The sequence below is a fragment of the Notothenia rossii genome (genome assembly GCF_949606895.1).
Source record: "Notothenia rossii genome assembly, chromosome: 10".
Taxonomy (NCBI): domain Eukaryota; kingdom Metazoa; phylum Chordata; class Actinopteri; order Perciformes; family Nototheniidae; genus Notothenia; species Notothenia rossii.
Genome location: NC_136908.1, coordinates 60482117 through 60506769, shown reverse-complemented (window position 1 = coordinate 60506769; position 24653 = coordinate 60482117). Strand labels below are relative to the sequence as shown.

General features: G+C 41.1%; 1 protein-coding gene across 4 annotated transcripts; it reads left to right on the top strand.

The window, feature by feature from the left end:
- mkln1 (muskelin 1, intracellular mediator containing kelch motifs) lies at window positions 1-24653 on the top strand. 4 transcript variants are annotated; one of them, XM_079656581.1, is made up of 18 exons: window positions 1-117; window positions 1442-1511; window positions 2658-2800; window positions 4033-4121; window positions 4204-4313; window positions 6588-6780; window positions 8857-8934; window positions 9142-9207; window positions 11262-11374; window positions 12210-12422; window positions 13299-13520; window positions 13922-14051; window positions 15842-15989; window positions 16921-17035; window positions 18198-18337; window positions 20072-20174; window positions 20287-20341; window positions 21853-24653. In XM_079656581.1, the coding sequence occupies exons 1-18, from the start codon at window positions 38-40 to the stop codon at window positions 21972-21974; spliced, it is 2190 nt and encodes a 729-aa protein (XP_079512707.1). In that variant the 5' UTR covers window positions 1-37; the 3' UTR covers window positions 21975-24653. The 4 variants fall into 4 exon arrangements, with proteins under 4 accessions (XP_079512707.1, XP_079512706.1, XP_079512705.1 ...); XM_079656580.1 differs by having other exon boundaries at window positions 8857-8967; XM_079656579.1 differs by having other exon boundaries at window positions 8857-8985.

Here is a 24653-nt window from a genome sequence, read left to right as displayed (position 1 = left end):
TGCCTCGCGCTGTCTGCTTGTTATTTTCTGCAACAAGATGGCTGTGGTTCCAGAGAGCAGAGTCCTCACTTTCGGCGTTTTTAAATGGAGCTCGTACTCCTCTACATATTTACCAGAGTGAGTAATAAACAGGCTAGTTGGCCCCGGCGTATGCACATCATTTTGTGTTCAAAAGTGGTATTTTTATCGCTTCAATGCAGCATTGTTTGTTCCAGCAGGGCCCCACCGGCCTAGCTCGTCTGCCGTCTGAGCTAACTAGCATTAGCATTTTTAGCATCACTAGGGGCGTTTTAGTATTGATAATCTATCGCCAGTTTGTTGTAAACAGTAGATTATAATGGGTTGTATGTTCACTTTAGCTTTGTTTGAATGTATAGGTATTCATCACTGTCAATTACATCTTTCAATTAATAGGAGTTTGTCTCTTTTGAACCGCCAGGGTTCTTTGTTTACGTCAATTTTCTCGATTATAGCTTGTTTTGGAGCCTTTCTTGCCACTTATTCAGCAGTTTCTTCACAGTTTCACACAGAAAAGCTAAGCTAACATTAGGTACTTGTCTAAAAACTCTCCTTTTTTAAAGTTTGGTTAAGCTATGTTCAGTCCGACACCCTAGTATGTCAAAAACGAGCGTCCACGTTAGCTTATGAGCTAGCAGTTAGCATCAACTAGCTATCTGAACAAATATAGCTTTGCTTTAGCATCAACAGCTAATGACTTTGTTTACCGGCTAAAGGCACATTGTGTTATCAATTGAAAGGTCACATTTTAAAGATGATATGAACAGATAAACACTCAAAATGTTAACATGTATAATATGTCCCGCATAGTTTCCCATCATGTGCCTGTTGCTGGTTCAGCATGTCAATATGGGACCAATCAGACATGTGTTAGGGATTACTGGAAGTTAAACAAAACACTCTTATTAGATACTGAATTTAAAATGAAAATGTGTATATATGTTACTGGTTCAGCACTCAATCAGATACAGGCTAGCTTTAGCTGATGTTAATTTGATCTAGATAGATAGACAGACAGATGGATACTTTATTGATACCAAATTAGTAAATTATTTTGTTACAACAGCAGTGCGTTAAAGTATTTAAAAGGTGGAATAAAGTATAAACATAATACCATATAAAATAAACTGCAAATATAAAGATATCCACAGTAGAAAAGACACAAAATACCACAAAGGAAACACAATATAATGTATTCTGGACAATTAAAATGTTCTAATAGACCAAAGTACTGCAGCAATGTAATTATAGAGTTATATCAGGCCTTCATAAGTACTATTTATATAACTTCCTTTATAGTTACTGCAAGTCAATACAAACACACGTACATCTTCCCTTTCTGCCCCATAATGAAATGTGATTCCTGGATCATAACTGTGACAGGAATTAAAATACTCTACACTTCTCTTTGGTTGTTTCTTAGGAATATCTTGGTGGACAAACCTAATGATCAGTCTTCCAGGTGGTCGTCTGAGAGCAACTACCCTCCACAGGTAGGTCGTCTGCTATTTACATGAACTCTCTCTTGTTCAATTGACCCCTCTCTGCCAGGTGAAGCTAGACGTGTGGATTTACAGTGTGCATTAAGAACACATTGTCCAATTTAGGGAGCCATGTTTGTTTATATTGTAGGTGGTTGATATTATCAGTATCAGTTTCTTAAGAAGCTCAGCTCTGGTTAAGTTGGCCGCTAGTTGACCTTTTTAGGAAATGTGTTTTGATTTAAGTTCACATGGGCTGCTAACTCAATTCAAATGGTATGACAACAAAGATCAGAGCTGATATTCAAAGTGAGTATACAAAGCACCGTATGTGACACTAGACTTGATGATGCAAGAGGAAAAGCAATTTTAAGAAATCAAATTAGTTATCGCTATGTCGATTTCTGATCATTCGCAAAATAATGTCATCAATTAGTGTGCCTGTGGGACCGTAATTTAAATGGTGTTATTAAAGCATTGTTTTTTAGGAAACAAAGTATTTAGTAATATGTTACTGATGAGTCTTCAGGTTTGTTTTCATTCTTCATACAACAAAAAAGTAGTTTTACCATAACGTCTCTTGAGCTCTTAAGTAGTGTTGTGTCTGGCAGAGTTTGAGGTTAAATTGGAAGGAAATGAAGCCTTTCGAAAACAACGGTTAACCAGTTCAAAGGATCTGTACATATTTTGTTACAGACATTTAGTTTGGGGAGTTTTAATGTGAGACCAGGCTCTACCATCACATGTTGAATCGTGACAAACTGGGCCCAAAGAACCAGATCAAAGCCTGGCAGGAGAGTTTCTAATGATTTAAAAGGTGGAGATTGAAATTCATGTGAAAGAATTCAGCAGGAATTGAGTGGATAGAATATCTGTCTTTAATGAGAGAATGTTAAAAACATGTGCTTTGTTAAATGCCTGCTACCAGTGACCGTTTATCAATGGTCTCTCCTCTCGTTCTGGTCTAATTGCGACTGTTGATTTATCACTGGATGTCCCGGCTTGTTAGAGCGCCGCTGACATGAGGATTGGCCTCAGACTGCATATGATTTGCCACTTACCTGACGCAGTAGATTGACCCTGCTGTCGTCGGATTTACTTCACCGTTCACTTCATATCTTCTCCCTCCCTCCTTTCTCTCTCTCTCTTTCCCTGCAGTTTTTAATCCTGAAATTGGAAAGGCCGGCAATTGTTCAGAGCATCACTTTTGGAAAATATGAGAAGACTCACGTGTGCAACTTGAAGAAGTTTAAAGTGTTTGGTGGGATGAGTGAAGAAAACATGACAGAGCTTTTGTCCAGGTGAGGTGTCAATGCTTGCGTAAGTACAACTGTGTTTGCGTGTCATTGTTACGCAGAATTGAAGCTGCTTCGGTGGGAAAATTAGAGCCATTTGTACCTTTTTAGTGTGAGACAAAGTGGATTAGTTTGAAACTTGTTGGTGTAATAGACAACCTACGCACTAATACATCTGCAAGGAAGTTGAGTCATTGCTGTCTAGTTTGAATGTATTGACCTTGTCTAATAGCATGGCTGAAACCACCGGATTGTCATCAGCAACAATATTGACCTTTTTATAGCCATTTTCCATTGCAGGAACTTAACGACACGATGACAGGTTTATTATTGCTTCTGCTTTGAATTGTCCTACTAATATTCAAACTGGAACATTTGTATATACGTGACTGGAGAGACGTCACCATCAGCCTTCTGTATACGCTGTTTGATAGCGGAGTAGAGTTCAGATGTGGGATGGACAACAATGGGGAAAAAGGCTAATATTGATTCTCACTCACATTAGCCTGTAATGACTTTTTAAAATATTGGTTTATGAAACATAATGGACGGGCCCCACCTGCTGTAGATGGACCGGAGAGAAGAGTAAAGACTACAGTTCGTATGTTCTGGAAATACTTTAAGCAATCCAAAATGTACTGTAATACTTTGATCAACGTACTTGTGATTACAGGATCACAGATTCCTGGAAGAGCTGTTGTGTAGGAAAGCATTTAGAAATGACTAAGCTATTCTTTGTTGATCTGATCTGTAAGTCCATGTTGCTGCTAAATGCTGCTTTCAAATGCTCTGTTTATACCTGATAGTTCAGACGGATATTTGTTGTATAACTGGATTGCTATAGAATACTGCATAGCATCTAGGGCTGCTCAATTAATCGTATTGTAATCGCAATTACGATTATGGTTTGCAACGATTACGAAAACAACTTAATTGAAATAAAGCGATTAATTTTTAATTATTATTATTACTTTTTTTTTTTTTTTTTTTTTTTATTTAATTTTTTTTTTTTTTTTTTCAGTTCAATTATACTTAAAGTTCAGGGTAATCAACTGTTCAAAATAAATTTCTCCAATAAATTGATGTTTTCAAAGTAAATGGATAATCGTTTTTAATAATCGTGATATCAATTATTGACCCAAATAATCGAGATTATGATTTTTGCCATAATCGAGCAGCCCTAATAGCATCCCAGTAAAAAGCTGCTTGTTTCGATTATTTTATTCTTTCTCTTCCAGTGGCCTTAAGAATGACTACAATAAGGAAACGTTCACCTTAAAGCACAAGATTGATGAGCAGATGTTTCCCTGCAGATTTGTCAAAATAGGTGAGAGCAGATGTGGATTCTATTGCTCTTATACATGGTGAATATGTCTCTATTTTGACACTTCTTCTTCTCTTGCTCACAGTGCCTCTGATGTCTTGGGGTCCTAGTTTTAATTTCAGCATCTGGTACATTGAGCTGCACGGTATTGAAGATCCTGACGTGGTGCAGCCCTGCCTCAACTGGTACAGCAAGGTGAGAAAACGACGATAGCCTCGAGGTTAGAGACTTGAGAAGTGGATTAAAGATTCAGCGGGCGGGATTCTGTAATTGGATGAATTAATCAGGTGGCGAGAGAAACAAACTTAATAAGAAAAGCTGCCTCCGAGCTCTCCCTGAACAACACAAATGTCCTTGAGCAGGCTTACGAAGGATGCAATACAGAGGTGGGAAGTAGTGGAGTACAAATACTTTGTTACTGTACTTAAGTACATGTTTCTGGTATCAGTACTTTACTCCACTACTTATTTTTCTGACGACTTTTTACTTTCTACTTCTTACATGTTGAACACAAATACCTGAACTTTCTACTTCTCACATGTTGAACACAAATACCTGTACTTTCTACTTCTTACATGTTGAACACAAATACCTGAACTTTCTACTTCTTACATGTTGAACACAAATACCTGTACTTTCTACTTCTTACATGTTGAACACAAATACCTGAACTTTCTACTTCTCACATGTTGAACACAAATACCTGAACTTTCTACTTCTTACATGTTGAACACAAATACCTGAACTTTCTACTTCTTACATGTTGAACACAAATACCTGTACTTTCTACTTCTTACATGTTGAACACAAATACCTGAACTTTCTACTTCTTACATGTTGAACACAAATACCTGTACTTTCTACTTCTCACATGTTGAACACAAATACCTGAACTTTCTACTTCTTACATGTTGAACACAAATACCTGTACTTTCTACTTCTCACATGTTGAACACAAATACCTGTACTTTCTACTTCTTACATGTTGAACACAAATACCTGAACTTTCTACTTCTTACATGTTGAACACAAATACCTGTACTTTCTACTTCTTACATGTTGAACACAAATACCTGTACTTTCTACTTCTTACATGTTGAACACAAATACCTGTACTTTCTACTTCTCACATGTTGAACACAAATACCTGTACTTTCTACTTCTCTCATGTTCCAAACAGGCTGGTTCCTTTAGTCTGAATGTGTGTTTGGTGGCGTGATCATTATTATTTAGAGTCATTGCGTGCCTATTGATTTGAACACGATCCGTGTATCCATCATTTCCTGGTCTTCTCTAAAGAAGAGGGACCAATGGAAACGTTGTCATGTTGCCGTTGTTCAGCATGGAAACATTCATTAGCTAACAATGACATTATTGTTCTATTAATATAAAGGGAGGTCAGGTACTCTTTAAAACAGCTGCTAGTTATGGGTACTTTTTACTGAAGTACATTTCAAAGCCTCTTTACTTTGACTTGTATCATCTCTGGTGCAATCACACCAGTTTCCTTTCATCGAACTCGTGTGAAAAAATTGGATTTGTCAAGTTTTTCTACATTTTAATTGTAGCTGAATTCCCACCTAAAGCAGGCAGTGTTAATGAAAGTCACACAAAGACTCCGCAGTAACACATTAATGGGAAAAAGTCATTTAACCTGTCATGTTTAACAATTTCCATTTTCAATCCCATTGCTTGATGTCATTTATTTACCCAATACATTTTTGTTTCTTTTTAAAAAAAATCCCACATCCAACAAACAGCTTAACGGCGATAATTAAAGAGGTTTTTTTGACACTGAGTTGCATTTTTTAGGCTTTGTTTAGTGTATTTTTTGATGCCTTATTTACTGAATAGGAAGGTTGTTCTTTTAATTTAGCAAAATAAAAAAAAGCCACACTTCTTAAATTCATCCGTGCTGTCTTAATGGATATATTTTATTATTTTTAAAGTATTGTCCCGCCTTCCTCGTGGTAATAATGACATTATACTCACCACGTTAATAACTGAGATGAAGAAGCGCGACACCACCCAAGTCTGAAAACTCAGCATTAATATTTTCCTGTTAGCCTAAAAACAAACTTAGCATTTTTAAACCAGGATATACTTGATAAAGAAGAAGTAAATGCATCTAAAAAGTAAAAGCTTGTAATGTCATTTAGTGTCACCTGAGTTTAAATGTATGTCTTGTCACCTCTGAGTGAACTTCTCCATGCAAATAATAATACACTTTATTTGTATAGCACAAAGACAGAAAACATAACAACAATATAACAACAATATTAAAATAAATACAGAACAAGATAAAACATCAACAGTGATCCTAATGAAATCCCCTTGACGTAAAGCTAACAGTTAACCCAAATTAAAAAGATAGGTTTTTAATTTGCTTTGAAACATTTCAAGGGAGTCTGCTGCTAATCGTTCTTTCTATATCTGCATTAATGTGTTTCCTCCATTGTTCCCTCGCAGTACAGAGAACAGGAAGCCATCCGCCTTTGCCTGAAGCATTTCCGACAGCATAACTACACCGAGGCCTTTGAGTCGCTGCAGAAGAAGACCCGGATAGAGCTGGAGCATCCCATGCTAACTTACCTGCACGACCGCCTGGTGCTGCAGGGAGACTTCGACGATTGTGAGGAGCTCATCGACAAAGCTGTGGGAGGTAACACCTGATGGATCTAGAGCAGGGGTCGGCAACCTTTATGATATGAAGTGCCATTTAAAAAAAAAATTGTTATCAGCGTGCCAACTATCGAGAATTATCAACGGGGGGGGGGTTGAGGAGCTTAACGCTCGTCAACTATCCGCAGGAGGGCGGGGGAGCCTTGCTGTGGGGAAGCAGTGTCGCAACATACACGATGCCGAATTGAACAAACAACTTTAAGTAATTGGTTTAAACGGCATAATAATAAGGACGATCGTCCGTTCTGTGATTCTCCAGAGCACACATGTTATGATATTAGGGGCGCGTCGGGTCATGCAGAGTGAGATGAGATCGCTGTCCCTTTAAGAGAGAGAGATAGAGATAGAGAGAGAGGGGTGTGGCTTGTGCATGTGTTTGTGGATGGTAGAGCGACAGTGAGCGAGCGTGTTTCTTGAAGTGAAACGGGGAAGCAGAAAAACAGAGGTCTGTGATGTATTTTGTGAAACAGAAGAACCGCTAAATAAATGCAACGGCCTCCCAAGAAGAGCTCGCCTCTCTCCAGTCATTTAAGCTAAAGTTGGTTATTGAACCTGAAGCTTGTTGCTTCTGCCCTCCTCGACTACGGTCTGGGAGCCGACAGGAAAGTTCAACACAGATGGCCAGTCCGCCCTCTTTGTAGCATATTATTTCAATGAGAGATGAGCCGATCGCCACTGGGCTTTCAACTAAAGACACAGCCACGCAAAAACTGCGGCATTTGTACAGCTCCTTATGGGTACTGCAATTTGTGAAGTGCTTTCCTCCGTGTTGAAACGATCAGCACTGCACCACGGAGGAAAGCAGCAGAATGTCACCTGGAGATAAAGAGAGCGGGGCTGCGTTGCGTGCATGGCTTCCTTCTGCAGGTAACGGCAGACGCGCTCTGGCGGCGGTCTCGTTCAGGATCCGAAAATACAATTTAAATATTTTGCACACTTATTCCACTTATTCCTAGTGTGCCACTGGTTACGGTGCCGCGTGCCAATGCTGGCACGCGTGCCAGGGGTTGCCGACCCCTGATCTAGAGTCAAGATGACTTTTTTGCGAAATAAAGAAATAACAAGACAATTTTACTCAAAACGCTGCTGCTTGGGCACCAGTAAGCAAATCTTACGCAGGAAAAATGTTCAGTGTCCAGGCAACAATATCTTCTGTGCATTTATTTAATTGTATCCCAAAAATACAATACATAAAAAACAATGGATTCAACTCTCGGCTTTCCTGTGTTTCCGCATAATCACCAGGTGCCTAAAGTGCCTTCTAAATAAGCATTAAGAATGACTTAAACTCAAATTATAACGATAAGTATTGAGTAATTAAATGTAAACAAAGAACAGCAAGAAAATAAATGTTTAATTACTAAATAACATAAATCTTTGTTTGGCTCCAACAGAAATAATTCATTTTTCCGCTGCCTTAGGTCTTTCGGGGCGAGTACACAAATTCTTCTCCTGTTTTTTACATCTGTGATTCTGACTGTTCTACAGTTTTGCAATACTACATGGTGCATGTGTTTCTCTACTGCTTTAAAATCAAAAAGCTCCACCAGTTGAACATCTCAAGCTAAAAGATTGCAGTTCAGCCCTTTTTTGAGAAGCAGAATCATAATACCATAAGGTGCTTTCACACCGGAGTACTTTTCCCAGTATAGTTCCGATATAGTTCCGAAAATGTGCGTTCACACCAAAAGAATCCAGAACTAGAACTTAGTTCATGAGAACCTTTTCACCCCCTTTTCAGTCCCTAATAGAGAGCAGGTACTTTCATGGGAGAAAAAGGTTCCCATTTCTGATTGGCTGGTCGGATTGCAAACCACGCCCCGTAAAACTCTGAAAAGGTTTTGTGAAGCCGCCATTTTATTTGCTCGCATTAGCCCAGCGCACAAACCGAGAGAGACTAACTTATGGCAATGTTTTTTTTCTTGTTTGATGTTGCAAATGGAGCTGCTGTGATGCAAGAAACATTTCAGACTTGACCTCACAATAAAGTATCAGTTTCTGCTTGCATTAACCGTACATTTTGCTTTATTTGATTCTCTTTTTCTCCTTTTTCTAGACGGGCTGTTTAACCAGTACATCAGCCAGCAGGAGTACAAGCCCCGGTGGAGTCAGATCATCCCCAAATGTAACAAAGGTACCCAAGAAATCAACCGAGACGACATGACGAGTGAGACCATCTACTCAAGTGGGGAAATACTCCCAATCACATTTCCGCATGTGACGTCTCAGTGGCCTTGTAGCTAAAACTCCCTCCTGTCCTCTGCTCACTCCACCTCTTCTACATGATCATTCTTCCTCATCTTCCTCATGCTCCACCTCCTCCTTCCTCTTCTCTCTACAGGTGACGGAGACGACAACAGGCCCGGGATGAGGGGAGGACATCAAATGGTTATCGACGTCCAGACTGGTGAGACCCATGGATGTTTAATAAGAACTGGATACAGTGTGGGAGGCGGGGCCTCGTTCTTTCCTTTGAGAGCTGCTCATTGGCTCATGAGGAAAAAATGGCCTGATATCTTTGAGAGTGAAACGTCACAGATTACCCAGCATGCCTGGCTGTCAGAGCAGAAGAACCCGTATGTGTGCTCACAAGAGCATGCGCCCTTTAAGCCCCGCCCCCCGAGCTCCCACTCTCGACTCAGTAGAATGAATGGAGAGAGAAAATAAATCAGAATTCGGCTTTTAGCGCATTTTACAACTTTAAGGACTTAATGATTCGAATAAGGGCTATAAAACAGTTCATACTTGGTCGTGTATTTAGTTAAAAAACAATTATCCGCTGATTTACAGACGTCTCTTTCCCAATGTTAGTCAATGGGGAAAAAGTCTATCTGGGCCCAGTGACGTCACGGACTGATACAGAGATTGCAGTATCGCCGTTTGGACACAACAAATATTTTCCTCAGAGTCCAGAGCACTTCCTGGGGGCTTGGGTGAGACCCAGGCAGCCATTGTTATGACTCTGCTTTTTAACCGAAGCTCTCTGACTCATATCCTCCTACGCACACTCAGAAACTCTATCACTGTTTAATCTAATCAAGCACCCTCCCCGACCTTCAGCCCTTTCTAAAAGGAAAAAGTCCTGAAGTAATCTCCTTTTTAAGATCCTGTGAAGACTCTCTTTCTGACTGAGACACACTTTTGTTTTTCGTATCAGCCGATGTTGTATTTTCTGTGCTTTCCTGCTGGCGATCTAAAAACAAAGGCCTGCATTGTGAGAGAGATGTTTGCAACGTCAGAGCTGGAAGAAGTTATTTCATCCCTCTGACTTACACAGTGGCTTCTGTGTTTTTGATTTAGCAGTTTGTTTTGTAGGGAATGTAGTAGTGTATCATCGTAAATCAAATATTATGTGGTCTTATACATCCTTGTCACAGTTCCCAAATGTGTTAGATCGATGTTGGTTTGACTTGATCTAGAATCAATTGCTTTTCCTTGAGTTCCCGGATGTTTAATCCACATTTTAAAGATCTTTTCTTTTTTTTTTTACTGAATTTGGCCAATCAGATTTGAGCAACTTGAATATTTATATTGATTTATTTGATAAGTTATGATTCTGAATTGGCTAATGAGGCCAAAACATTCACATAAATAATATCAACGCATAATTATTTGTTGCTAGAAATTCAATGGCTTTTTTTTTAAATGTCAAAATCAGAAGGAGCAGATGGATGGATGGATAGATGGGTAGATGGATGGATGGATGGGTAGATGGATGGATGGATGGATAGATGGATGGATGGGTAGGTAGATGGATGGGTGGATAGATGGATGGATAGATGGATGGATAGATGGATGGATAGATAGATGGATGGATAGATGGATGGGTAGATGGATGGGTAGATGGATGGGTAGATGGATGGATGGGTAGGTAGATAGATGGATAGGTAGGTAGATAGATGGATAGATAGATGGATGGATGGATGGATAGGTAGGTAGATAGATGGATAGATGGATGGATGGATGGATGGATGGATAGATAGATGGGTGGGTAGATAGATGGATAGATGGATAGATAGATGGATGGATGGGTAGATGGATGGATAGATAGATGATAGATAGATGGATGGATGGATCGATGGATGGGTAGATAGATAGGTGGATGGATAGATGGATGGATAGATAGATGGATGGATCGATGGATGGGTAGATAGATGGATAGATGGATAGATAGATGGATGGATGGATAGATAGATAGATAGATGGATGGATGGATGGAAAGTACTGGGAAATGTTTGTGTTGCAGCAGCATAAAAAAACAAGGCAATGTACATAAGAGGCATTTAAGATAGAAGAAATAAACAGTCCAAAATATTTCTGATATAAAATAGCATAAAAGGTTAAGTAAAAAAAAAAAGATTGATTGACTTCCATACAGGCAGTGCTATGTTTTCTAAAGCAGAATGAAAGGATGAAGAGTTGGGTTCATGTTTTGTCTACTTTCTTGTCTGTCTCCCTCAGAAACCGTTTACCTGTTTGGAGGCTGGGACGGCACTCAGGACCTCGCTGACTTCTGGGCGTACAGCGTTCAGGAGAACCAGTGGGTCTGCATCTCCAGAGACACCGAGAAGGAGGTGAGAGGGAACACTTTGTCAAATCTCAGATGAGGAAAGACACTAATGAATATTTAATACTTTAATATTTGGAAACAATTCTTTCAGTCTCCTCTTTAAACTTCTCCACTGCTCATGAATACACTTTAAGACACATATTAGGCGCATTCACGCCGCAGTACTTCAAAGGTTCATGAGAAATTAGTTCATGAGAACTCTTTAGTTCTGATGAACTAAGTACAGATCGCGTTCACACCGGAATAAGTCCCTGGGGGTGGATTAGGCAAATGAAGCCGCTGACGTCACTTCTTCTTCTTCTGCTTTGGGTTTACTGGCAGGCCGCAAACAACTTCACGGCGTATACTGCCACCCGAAGTCCCCGGCCGGAAGTCCCCGGTTGTTGGGGACTGGCTTCAGTAGAAGCTGCTGGGACTCCCAGCAGCTTCTACTGAAGCCTTCCGAGTAAATCGCCAGAACGCCGACACCTCCTCATCTCCACCGCTCCCATGTTTTATTTTGTGTTGCCATAAGTTAGTCTCTCTCGGTTTGTGCGCTGGGCTAATGCTAATAAAATGGTGGCTTCACGACACTTTTTTGTTTGTTTTACGGGGCGTGGTTTGCAATCCGCCCAGCCGATCAGAATTTCTCACAAGAGAGCCGCATGAGAGTCCCTGCTCTCTAGCGGGACGGAAAAGGGGGTAAAAAGGTTCTCATGAACTCATTTTAGTTCCGGCTCTTTTTGGTGTGAACGCGACATTTCGGAACTAAAGTGGGAAAAGTACTCCAGTGTGAACGCGGCTCTTAAAACATTTTAAAACCGCAGCTCTGCATGTGTTGTCTCTTGTGAACCAATCAGAGTGGTCCGAGTGCTCGTTCGTGCCACAAGATGTGCATCGACTCGCAGAGACGTCAGATCTACACTCTGGGCCGCTACCTGGACTCCAGCGTGAGGAACAGCAAGTCTCTGAAGAGCGACTTCTACCGCTACGACATCGACGCCAACACCTGGACGCTGCTCAGCGAGGACACGTCCGCTGATGGAGGGCCCAAGCTGGTGTTTGACCACCAGGTAGGACACAAAGAAGATGTCTTACAGCTCTTTGAATTCATTTAAATATCTGTTTGAAGACATTTCACTGCACAGGGAGTCTACAAAGGAGGTGTGAGCAGCAGCCTTGTCTGTGTGATGCGTTCAGGCACCGTATGAAAAAGGGCCGGCCCTGACCAATTTGCTGCCCAAGGCAAGATTTTAGCTGGTGCCCCCCCCCCAACTATGTGCCATAGTTTATGGGCGCTGTATGCAATATATGCGTAGTTCTGTTAGTATAAGATAATAAGATGTATTTTGTTGATCCAAAATCGAGAAATTGTGTTATGAAATAAAACATTATTTTTTTTCAATTTCTAACTTTTTTTTTTTTTTTTTCTCCCCAATTTTCGGCACCCCCTATGTTACGCCCTTAGCATTCGCCTATACTGCCTATGCCGAGGGCCGGCCCTGGTATTAAATGCTGCTTCTCTGCGTTTTCAAAGTCAACTTTATTGTCAATCTTTCAGTTTGTGTGTGTACAGACAGAGAGATCGAAATACCGTTTCCCACAATCCCGAACACAAAAACAATATATAGAAATATATATATATATATATATATCCTATATATACACAATCAAAGACACATGTGCACACATTAAGACATGAATAAAAGCACAACAATCAATAGATACAAAATAACAGTCACTTCAATATCTTTGAGAATATACATTAGTGCAAGACTGTCCATAGCAGCGCCATCTTGATTCTTTAATTGAACATACTGCAACATTTCATACAAGACATAGCTCTCCATTAATCCCCATTAACTCTGGGCTTTCTTCAGATTTTCTATTTGATGTAAAGGTCTAAGGACTTGCAGTCTTCTCACACTTCCTGTTTCCCCTTCCTGCAGATGTGCATGGACTCGGAGAAGCACATGATTTACACGTTTGGCGGTCGCATCCTGACGTGTAACGGCAGTGTCGAGGACAGCCGCACGTCGGAGCCTCAGTTCAGCGGCTTGTACGCGTACCACTGCCAGGCCGCCACGTGGAGCCTCCTGAGGGAAGACTCGTGTAACGCCGGGCCGGAGGATGTCCAGTCCCGCATCGGACACTGCATGCTCTTCCACACCGTGAGTCACAGCTGTCGTAGACACACTTTCGATAACGCATACAACACGTAACTCCCACGTTACACTTGACAACATCCGGTAACACTTCCGCAGAATAAGCAGCACACATAAGCAGAAATAGTGCATGTGAGTTAACACCTGTCTCGTTACACTGTCCATTTCTGTGAGAATAACCTGGCCTTTTAGTCAAAGCCAACTTTATTGTCAATTTGACCGTTTACATGCATAAAAACCTTCCTAGCACACAAGGGGACGTGTAATAACCGGAAAAGCATGACATGGGACCTTTAAAAGAAGATCTCACAGTAAAAAGTTGTGCATTTGTATGAACATGTTACATCTATTTCCACAAGTGTGCAGAGTTATTTCTGTTCCCTGATCATCTTTCCCTTCTCCAACAGAGAAACCGCTGTCTGTACGTGTTTGGAGGTCAGAGGTCAAAGACGTACCTCAACGACTTCTTCAGCTACGATGTGGACGGAGACCACGTAGAGATCATATCTGACGGCACCAAGAAAGACTCGGGCATGGGTAAGAAAGAACAAAATATATCTTTTATACAACAGGGGATCCGCGGGGTCTTAAAAAGTATTAAAAGTTGATAGATCAATGTAGCGAAAATGAAGGCTATTAAAAAGTATTAAAGGGCATTTTCCAAGGTATTACATTTTGTAGCTTGTTTTCAATAAGTATATAAATGGTCCAAAGAGGTTGTATTCTACAGTCTGCCTGAATGTAATCACTGCGTAGGTGTGTAGTGTGATTCTGTGTAGTTTATTTATGGCATCCTTTTGGGTTTGAGGTCATCTGAACAGGATTTCGCACGCTCACTGCTTGATAGCGCGGAGGTCTGTTTACGCCGGTTGCTAAGCAACATCGTTATGGGGAAATGCAAGTTTGCGTCCAAATGGTTGGAAGATAAGGAGGAAGGACAATCAATACTGTATATAGTCAATGTGAGGTGAAGTGTGTCGCCAAGGTAACCGGTAAGAACTCCAAAGTGGCGATGAGGTCTTAAAATGTATGGAAAGGGTCTTAAAGAAGGTCTTAAAAGGGATTACATCTGACTTCAGGATTCCTGCATATACCCTGTATAGTCACTCTTAAAAACACGCTTGGTTTATTTATCTGAAAAAACCCAGAGGTGAAGGTAGTGGCTCGCAAAAAGGTTCATTATTAGACCAACTTTAAAAGACCACCTCCAGCGAAGACCAGTCTATATTTACAGAAAGACACATTTGCATCAGTATAGCAACATTTTTTAACAGCAAACATGGTGGAGTTTTGTAATGTTAACTGGACCACGAAGCTTCCTTTTGATATCTACCAAAATAATCCCACCTGATATTATTGTATGTTTGACAACCAGCTACATGCTAACAAACAACATCAACAAATAAAAGATGCTAACTACACTTATCAATATGGCAATCGTAGCAGTAAGCCAGATCCAGAGTAAACATTTTTCATGTTCTTACGGCCCCATTTTCTGAGTTTTTTAAACACTTGTTTATGTGAGGAACCCATGTTTGACAAAAATATTCTCATACATTTCCCAAATACTCATAATTTTGTTATTTTATTATTTTGTCCTGTACATTTTTGGGCTTATTTCAGGCTCTCCTCTAACTCATTTCCCTGAGCAGCTGCCCTGTGTCCTCATGAGTGTTGTTTAACTAACCTGTGTCCTCATCACACTATATGAAAATGACAGTCTTGGTATTCCTGCTGCTGGGTTCAGAGTCTAATAAACGCCACGTCAGAGAAGATACGACCAGGTCAGACACTTCCTCTCCCGGATAGAAAAGTAGACTGAGATCTGAAATCCACCTTCAACGCAGTATGAATAGTCTCTGATCTCCCAGAGCCAGACAGAGAGGAATAGACACATTTCAAAATGTGAAAGAAAGCAAGAAGGAACAGAATGTGTCTTGGCAGGAAGGAAGCAGAAAGCACAAACAGTTCCCTCTTTCTCTGCGTCTCATAATAACTCATGCATGTTGATGTGTGCCGTGGCTCAGCATTTCAGAAGCGCCTCGTCACGTTTCTCTGTGTTACCCAACATTTACTGAAGAAAGATTGATGTTATCGTTTCCAGAACAGGTTAAATCCAACCAAATGTTCAGCTTGAAGTCAGTCAAAGTCAATGTGTGTTTGATGGCGGAGAGCCTTTCGATGAAAAACGTCTTCACTGGGGATAACAACCTTCGCTCTCCTAAATAAAGACACCTGTATAAATAGGAAGTTCTTATGTCAGCTGCCTCAGATCTGCTGGAGGAGTGAATATTTCAGTTTAACCCCTCGTTGTTTTTGCACCACAGTGCCGATGACGGGCTTCACGCAGAGGGCCACCATCGACCCCGAGCTCAACGAGATCCACGTCCTGTCGGGGCTCAGCAAGGACAAAGACAAGCGAGAGGAGAACGTACGCAACTCCTTCTGGATCTACGACATCGCCCGCAACAACTGGTGTGTGTGTTTACAATGGTTTCCGAAACGTGTGTGTGTGTGTATAGTCACGTGAACAGTCATGTGTGGGGACTCACCTCCCTTATGGGGACAAAATGGACGTCCCCATAAGGGGAATCATTAATTTTAGGGTGAAGACTTGGTTAGGTTAAGGTTAGGATACGTCTCCAGGAAATGCAGATAAGTCAATGTAATGTCCCCTGAAGGTGTGTGTGTGTGTGTGTGTGTGTGTGTGTGTGTGTGTGTGTGTGTGTGTGTGTGTGTGTGTGTGTGTGTGTGTGTGTGTGTGTGTGTGTGTGTGTGTGTGTGTGTGTGTGTGTGTGTGTGTGTGTGTGTGTGTGTGTGTGTGTGTGTGTGTGTGTGTGTGTGTGTGTGTGTGTGTGTGTGTGTGTGTGTGTGTCGCGGTGTGTGTGTGGGGTGTAACGCGGCGTGTGTGGGTTCGGGCTGTAACGCGGCGTGTGTGTGTTCGGGCTGTAACGCGGCGTGTGTGTGTGTTCGGGCTGTAATGCTGAGTGTGTGTGTGTTCAGGCTGTAATGCTGAGTGTGTGTGTGTTCAGGCTGTAACGCTGCGTGTGTGTGTGGTAACGCTGTGTGTGTTCAGGCTGTAACGCTGCAGCTCTTTAGTTCCGGTACATTGATTTCAGTAGCTGTACTGAAGTGTGTGAAACAAACTGAATTTGTTTTTGTGAAGTGTTTGTCTTTGGTCACACATGTCAATTAGTTTCCTCCCCTTCTTTACTTCTGTGTGTGTGTGTGTGTGTGTGTGTGTGTGTGTGTGTGTGTGTGTGTGTGTGTGTGTGTGTGTGTGTGTGTGTGTGTGTGTGTGTGTGTGTGTGTGTGTGTGTGTGTGTGTGTGTGTGTGTGTGTGTGTGTGTGTGTGTGTGTGTGTGTGTGTGTGTGTGTGTGTGTGTGTGTGTGTGTGTGTGTTCAGGTCTTGTGTGTATAAGAACGACCAGGCAGTGAAAGAAAACCCGAGCAAGGCTCTTCAGGAGGAGGAGCCGTGTCCACGCTTTGCACACCAGCTGGTCTACGATGAGATGCACAAGGTAACACACACAAAGCTGACACACACAGCTGAGACACACACACACAGCTGGGACACACACACACAGCTGGGACACACACACACAGCTGAGACACACATACACAGCTGAGACACACACACACACACAGCTGAGACACACACACACACACAGCTGAGACACACACACACACAGCTGAGACACACACACACACACAGCTGAGACACACACACACACAGCTGAGACACACACACACACAGCTGAGACACACACACACACAGCTGAGACACACACACACACAGCTGAGACACACACACAGAGACACACACAGCTTAGACACACACACACACACACACACACACACACACACACACACACACACACACACACACACACACACACACACACACACACACACACACACACACAGCTGAGACACACACACACACACACACACACACACACACACACACACACAGCTGAGACACACACACACACACACACACAGCTGAGACACACACACACACACACACACAGCTGGGGCTCACACACTCACACACACACACACACACACACACACAGCTGGGGCTCACACACTTGAATAGTAACACGCTGATCAGCTCAGCTTTCAACATCTGTATTTATGATGCATCACGTCGACGTCTCCTCTTGAGCTGGTTATTCTCACATCTGGCTTTACTTCTCTATCGGAGCTGTACTCTGTGGAATCAACTTCTAAAATGTTTCCGAGCACCTCGAAAACAACGTCAGAAGATGGAGGTTCTTTTTATATCAGTGTCTGTATGACTAATTAATCGTAACAAAGCTGTGAAGAAATAAAGTCACAAGTTTGGAGAGAACGACGACCCCATTTGTCTCTTAAATTAGCAGATTTCAAACCTTAAGATCACGAGGAAAGATGCAAATTAAGCCATGAATGCATAACAGTGTTAGTAAAAGATACTAAATGTTGCCAAACTTTGTAATATTTCTTATAAAATGTTTAAACAAGCAACTAAAGGGTTGACAAATCCGGCTGTTTTCATAAAAAAATGTACCTATCTCCAAAAAACCCACATGATCCAATTCAACTAAAGACCCCAATAACATGTATCTACGTCTTATATTGTAGTTGTGGATTTTAGCTTTAATTGGTGTGTATTTCCTTTTTATTTTCTGCATCCAGGTGCACTACTTGTTTGGTGGAAACCCCGGGAAGTCTTGTTCTCCTAAGATGCGTCTGGACGACTTCTGGTCCCTCAAACTGTGTCGGCCCTCCAAGGAATATCTGCTGCGCCACTGCAGATATCTGATCAGGAAATACAGGTGGGGTGCAGCAACTTCCTCACATGACTCTAGAGCTGTGGGATTCTTCCTGCTTTGTTGCCATCTAGTGTTTACTTGTTGTAACTGCAGGTCAAGTTTCAAGGCTGTATTGTTACATGTCATTTGTTAGACGCAATTTGGGGTGAAGTGTCTTGCCCAGGGACACTACGACATGCTGACTGCAGTGGGGTTGATTCGAAGTCCAGCACACTATCCACTAAGCCTGGGGTTCCCAAACTTTTCAGCCCGCGACCCCCAAAATAACTGCCAGAGACTGGCGACCCCCTGTCACAACCTCGTTGCGGGGAAATTATACAAATGGTTAGTCCGCCCCTGAAAATGTATATGCAAACTTTATTATTAATAATAATTTAAAAAAATATATATATATAAATGTTTTTTTTTTTTTTATATCATTTATTTATTTTTATTTATTTTTCTTTTTTTTTTTGTAATCATCTCGCGACCCCCACTCGAGGTCTCGGGGGTCGCGACCCCCACTTTGGGAACCCCTGCACTAAGCCATAGCCTCCCTATTGTCATTAGCACATTAAAGTGTAGTTATGGCAATGAGAAACTTAGGTCACAGGTTCCTCTAACAGTGCAACATATATATATATATGAGATATAGAACAAGTAAAACAGATAAAATAGTGCAAGAGACTGTTTGGAGATGTGCAAGTGTAACCGGTCTGGTTTGACGTCACATTTATCTCTGCGTTGTGTTGTGTGATCAAATAAAACGATTTCTTTCTTGCCAGCCAGGATCAATTATCTGTGCTGTGCAGAATATAATTACAGCAGGAAATGTTCTTCACCAGCTTTTTACATTGTTACCTTCAGTGGAAGAAAACAGAGATTGGGAAACACCCACATGCTCCGCTAGAATATCTAAACTCCCAACTCTGACTGACTTCCCGCGTCCCAACTGGGAAACTGATAGAATTGGATCATAAGATCGTGGTGTTTTTGCAACTTCAGCATAGGGGATTGGGATGTTTATTGAATTTTGGCTTTCAACTGATTCACCTTCGAAACACTTGTATGGCTCTGCCGCTCAGCGCTGCTGCTTGCCTCTGTCTGTGTCTGCGTTCTTCGCACCTGCCTGTAATCTGAGAAGGTCCCGCCTCTCTGGCTGGCTCCCGCCTGGAAAATGTTCAGTGTTGATTGACACTTCAGTCATAGCCTATCAGATAGCGCTGTGGGCGGGACATTGCTCGTGTACAGAGAGTGGTGACTGCAGCCAGAGAAACGGCCGCATCAGAGCCAAAGTTTTATCGACAATTTGATTTAAAAAAAAAAAGTCCGATACCGATAATCGGTCAAATGCGGAATATCAGCCCCGATAATCGGCCAGACCCCTAATATTAACTGCACACAAGTATGACTTGAACAAAGTACAACATAAACCTATATTAAACAATCTATTAACATATTGAATAAAACATTTATGACATCACTCGTTTCACCTACCTCTCCTCAGCGAGGCCTGAAGCCGAGGAAAGTAGCGCGAGTCTGCAGAAATGTGCCGGTGTCAAGAGTACCAAAACGTAACAAAATGATTTGGGTGAAATATAAAAGTCAAGTTATACAAGTAAATACAAACAAGATAGAAATAGTGCAAGAAGAGTCTATATACAACTAGATGGAATGATATATTAGATAAATAATAAGCAAAATGCAATCAGATGAATGTTTTTGGATGTTTACCATTGGTGTGTTTTCATTGGTCAGGTTTGAGGAGAAAGCCCAATCGGAGCCCCTGAACGCGCTGAAATACCTGCAGAACGACCTCTCGCTCACCGTGGATCACACCGACCCCGACGAGACCAAAGAGGTACTGGATCAGCATTAAAGACATGCTTTAGTGTTATTTCAATATTCGTTTTTTGGGGGTTACAGTCCCTGCTAAGACTGTTTGTTGATCATGAATGTGTTTCGGGCTTCAGTTCCAGCTCCTGCCCTCGGCTCTCTTCAAGTCCAGCTCTGATTTCATCCCACTGGGTAAGTGTTCATTAAAAACACCACGTGGGAGTCCACAACGGATATCTAGACCAAAGTACATTGATCTGTACTGCTAAGCCTTATATTGGCTACCAAGCTTACTTCGTGTTCTTCATCAGCCAGCATCCTTGGTATCTGTTGTTTACTGAGTTGATTCTCGCTAAGTAGCCAATATAAGGCTTAGCAGCACAGATAAATGTAGCCTCACTATTTGGCACGATGACTAAGCCTTATATTGGCTACTTAGCGAGAATCAACTCAGTGAACAACAGATACCAAGGATGCTGGCTGATGAAGAACATGAAGTAAGCTAGGTAGCCAATATAAGGCTTAGCAGTACAGATCAATGTACTTATCCAGAAAATTCTGAAGAACATGAAGTAAGCTAAGTAGCTTAGTTACCTTGCAAAATAGTGAACCCACATTTATCTGTACTGCTAAGCCTTATATTGGCTACCTAGCTTACTTCGTCTTCTTCATCAGCCAGCTTCCTTGGTATCTGTTGTTCACCGAGTTGATTCCCCCCCCTTCCATCTTGATGTTTCTTGGCATCTCTTATGACCATTTATTTACGAGTTACTAAAATGTATAGTTGCCAAAAGGGAGCCTTATTGTAAAGTGTTAAACAAATCACCATTTATTAATGAGTTACTACCATTTCTAATAAGGCTGAGCAGTACAGATACATGTGGGCTCACTATTTGGCAAGATGACTAAGCCTTATATTGGCTACTTGGCGAGAATCAACTCAGTGAACAACAGATACCAAGGATGCTGGCTGATGAAGAACATGAAGTAAGCTAGGTAGCCAATATAAGGCTTAGCAGTACAGATCAATGTACTTATCCAGAAAATTCTGAAGAACATGAAGTAAGCTAAGTAGCTTAGTTACCTTGCAAAATAGTGAACCCACATTTATCTGTACTGCTAAGCCTTATATTGGCTACCTAGCTTACTTCGTCTTCTTCATCAGCCAGCTTCCTTGGTATCTGTTGTTCACCGAGTTGATTCCCCCCCCTTCCATCTTGATGTTTCTTGGCATCTCTTATGACCATTTATTTACGAGTTACTAAAATGTATAGTTGCCAAAAGGGAGCCTTATTGTAAAGTGTTAAACAAATCACCATTTATTAATGAGTTACTACCATTTCTAATAAGGCTGAGCAGTACAGATACATGTGGGCTCACTATTTGGCAAGATGACTAAGCCTTATATTGGCTACTTGGCGAGAATCAACTCAGTGAACAACAGATACGAAGGATGCTGGCTGATGAAGAAGTATGCTAGGTAGCCAATATAAGACTTAGCAGTACTGATGAATGTGGGCTCACTATTTGGCAAGCGACTGGTCACCGTTGCCCTGTTTATCTCATGTCTTATAAAAGCTTATTAATGATGTATAAAGTGTTCACAACCTAATTAATAAAAGAATGACAAACTATTCGTAAACCCTTTTTATAAGGGTAGTCTTATTGTAAAAATATTCTTTAACGTCTCTCCTCTCTCTCAGGTTTCTCAGACGTGGACCAGACGTACGCTCAGAGGACGCAGCTCTTCGACACACTCGTCAACTTCTTCCCCGACAGCATGACTCCTCCCAAGGGCAACCTGGTGGACCTCATCACGCTCTAACCCCAAATACCTCGCCCACCCACCGGAGGAGGCAGAGACCACTTATTTTTCTATTCCTGAACCTTCCTGTGAGATTTCATCATCATCATCATCATCGTCATCATCATCATCGTCATCGAGCTGCTGTCAGTCTGCGCCCCCTGCTGGTGAGCCTCGAGAACACACACTTTTACAAACACTGGTGTGAGGGAAACTCGCAGAACTCACTGAGGTGTGTGTGTGTGTGTGTGTCTCAACGCACGATGTCCCACCATACCTTTTTTTTTTTTTTTGCTGGTTTCTTGGAGCACGCAAAATCTTTTCCCGCCTCAGAAAGGTAATGGCCAAAAAGGAGAATTTGCACGCATTTGTTTTCAATCTTTTTATGGTATTTTTTTCAATAACTTTTGAGCTGTGTCCACATATTTCGGAGATGATGTGTTCAAGTCGATTCCCAGTTCAACTCCACTGGCTGTTAATTGATTTGAAGGCAGAAGTGTGTGACCGTGAAACAGGAAGTGGCTTCCCAACTCTTCTGTCCCTTCGGTCACATTTCAGCATCTCCCGCCAAACCTTCATTTGGATTATCTGTTAAGCTTGTTTTCTGCAACATATGCCCCCTATTTGTGATCGTGTCAGCCATGCAGAGGCTAAAAAAACAATTGAATAGTGTTGTAGTTACAATAGAGGAATGATTCTATGAGATTGAATTTAATATATATCTAAATATACCTTTTTTATATTCCTTTCGGTTGTTACCCCTGTCAAATTGGTTGGTAAATGTGCATATATACTACAGAGGACTCGAGGCAAAGTAACATTTATTTTCCTCAGTAGTTAATGGACTTCATTCTAAGGTTGTACAGGATATGTAAATATACATATTGAAGATTTTTGGCATTGGACGCAACCTGTGCTGGATTTTTTTATTTGTTCCTATTTACCAAAAAAGTCAGGGTCCACAAACAAACCTAATTTCACTTATTGGGAGGTATTAAAGCAGCCGGTGTGCGTTTGTAAATGAAGTGCTGGTGCCAGTTTGAGAGTGGAAAGGGCATTTTGAGTTGTTTAAAAAAAAAAAAAAAAAAAAAGCTTCCCTAGTGTGATGACATTGTGGGTTTAATTTCCCTTTCATCCCCCACTGAATTGGGTAAACAGATGTTTTTCTTATTTAATGATGCATTTAAAACTCTACTCGGCCAACTTGTCCGCACAAGTGAACTTATAAGTCCCATTTAATACAGTTATTTAACTTTTGTTATGCACTTGTTGAAGCTGAAGGAGCATACTGGTGTCTTGCAGGTGAAATTTAAGTTTGGAAAAAGTAAAGTTAAAGTGAGCCTATGTGATAATGGGAAGAACTGAAATATCCAACTACAGTGAAGGTAACATTAGCCACCGTTAGCTTCTGGTCGTTCCGGACAAATGTGACATTATATTCTGCTGCTTCGTGGAAATCAGGGGGTTGGTAAACAGACATTTGCTTGCTTACAGAGAAGATCAAGACTACTCTTTTTCATGCATGCTAAGTGTGAGGCTACCGCTAGCTGTTAGCTTAGCATAACAACTGGAAACCTTTAGCCTGGCTCAGTCCAAAGGCAATCTAACGATCACTTATTAACACAGTGACAACAAGACTAGGTAACTGAACTTGATCGTCATATAACTTAAGAAAACTTTTTCTAACGCCACACCTTATGCTATTTTTACATTACGTGGTTAATTATTGAGCTTTGAAGGAGCTACATCAGTGGCTATTTTTTACTTTTGGTAGTCTCAATCTTCTCACCTGGTCCTCGGCAATTTCCTAACATTATTCCAACTATTCCTTTAAGAGCACATGACTAGTAGCTAAAGTGTTAAAAAAATGACGGCTCAAAAAAATAGTGCTATGGTCCTCTTTAAGAGTCAGACATGAACTCAACATTTTCTACACAAATACCTGAATAGGATGGAAAATGCATCCATTAGCTTCTCTTGCTTTCTGCAGCTTCCAATTCAGAATATTCATATTGAAACTTTAACAAAACACTTGGACTGTAGTAGACATTTTTGACATCTAAATCATCCTGCTGGTGTGTTCACTGACACTGGAGATATATCGTTTATTTCATACATCATCAGGGAGGTGTCCTGCTACTCAGACACATCTCATTCGATTCTCTAAATGAATCATGAGGAAAGTTGAACCCGTAACTATGGAGACGTTGCTTGAATAATACTCCTAACATTTGGGAGGGTTTTTTGCGTTCATGTTTTGTTGGAGGAGGATGTCATACGAGTTGCTGCTGCCCTGAAACACACTCAATGGAAACAGATTGGTGAAAAGGACACCAGAGAAAAGCAGAAGTTGTATTAGAACATTAAAATGCTAATTATTTAAGATTTGACAACATTTAGAAGTGCTCATCACGCTTTACTTTGTGACGTTAAAAAGAAGAATTAAAAGCACCTTTTTGTTAGAAAAAAAACCACAATGCCAAATAATACTTGCTAATTTAGAGTAAATATCTTCCACGCAACAATGTTTGACGGATGAAATGTTGTTTTAATTAGATTTTTCTTTCCGTTTTGCCCGTCTCTCGACCCCTGGGTGGGAGTTTTAAGGCTGGTACACTCAGATCAGTGAATGTGTAGAAGAACCTTGTAGTATTGCATTGTATGTACTGTATATAAGGAATAAAGATTGTATTTTGTTCA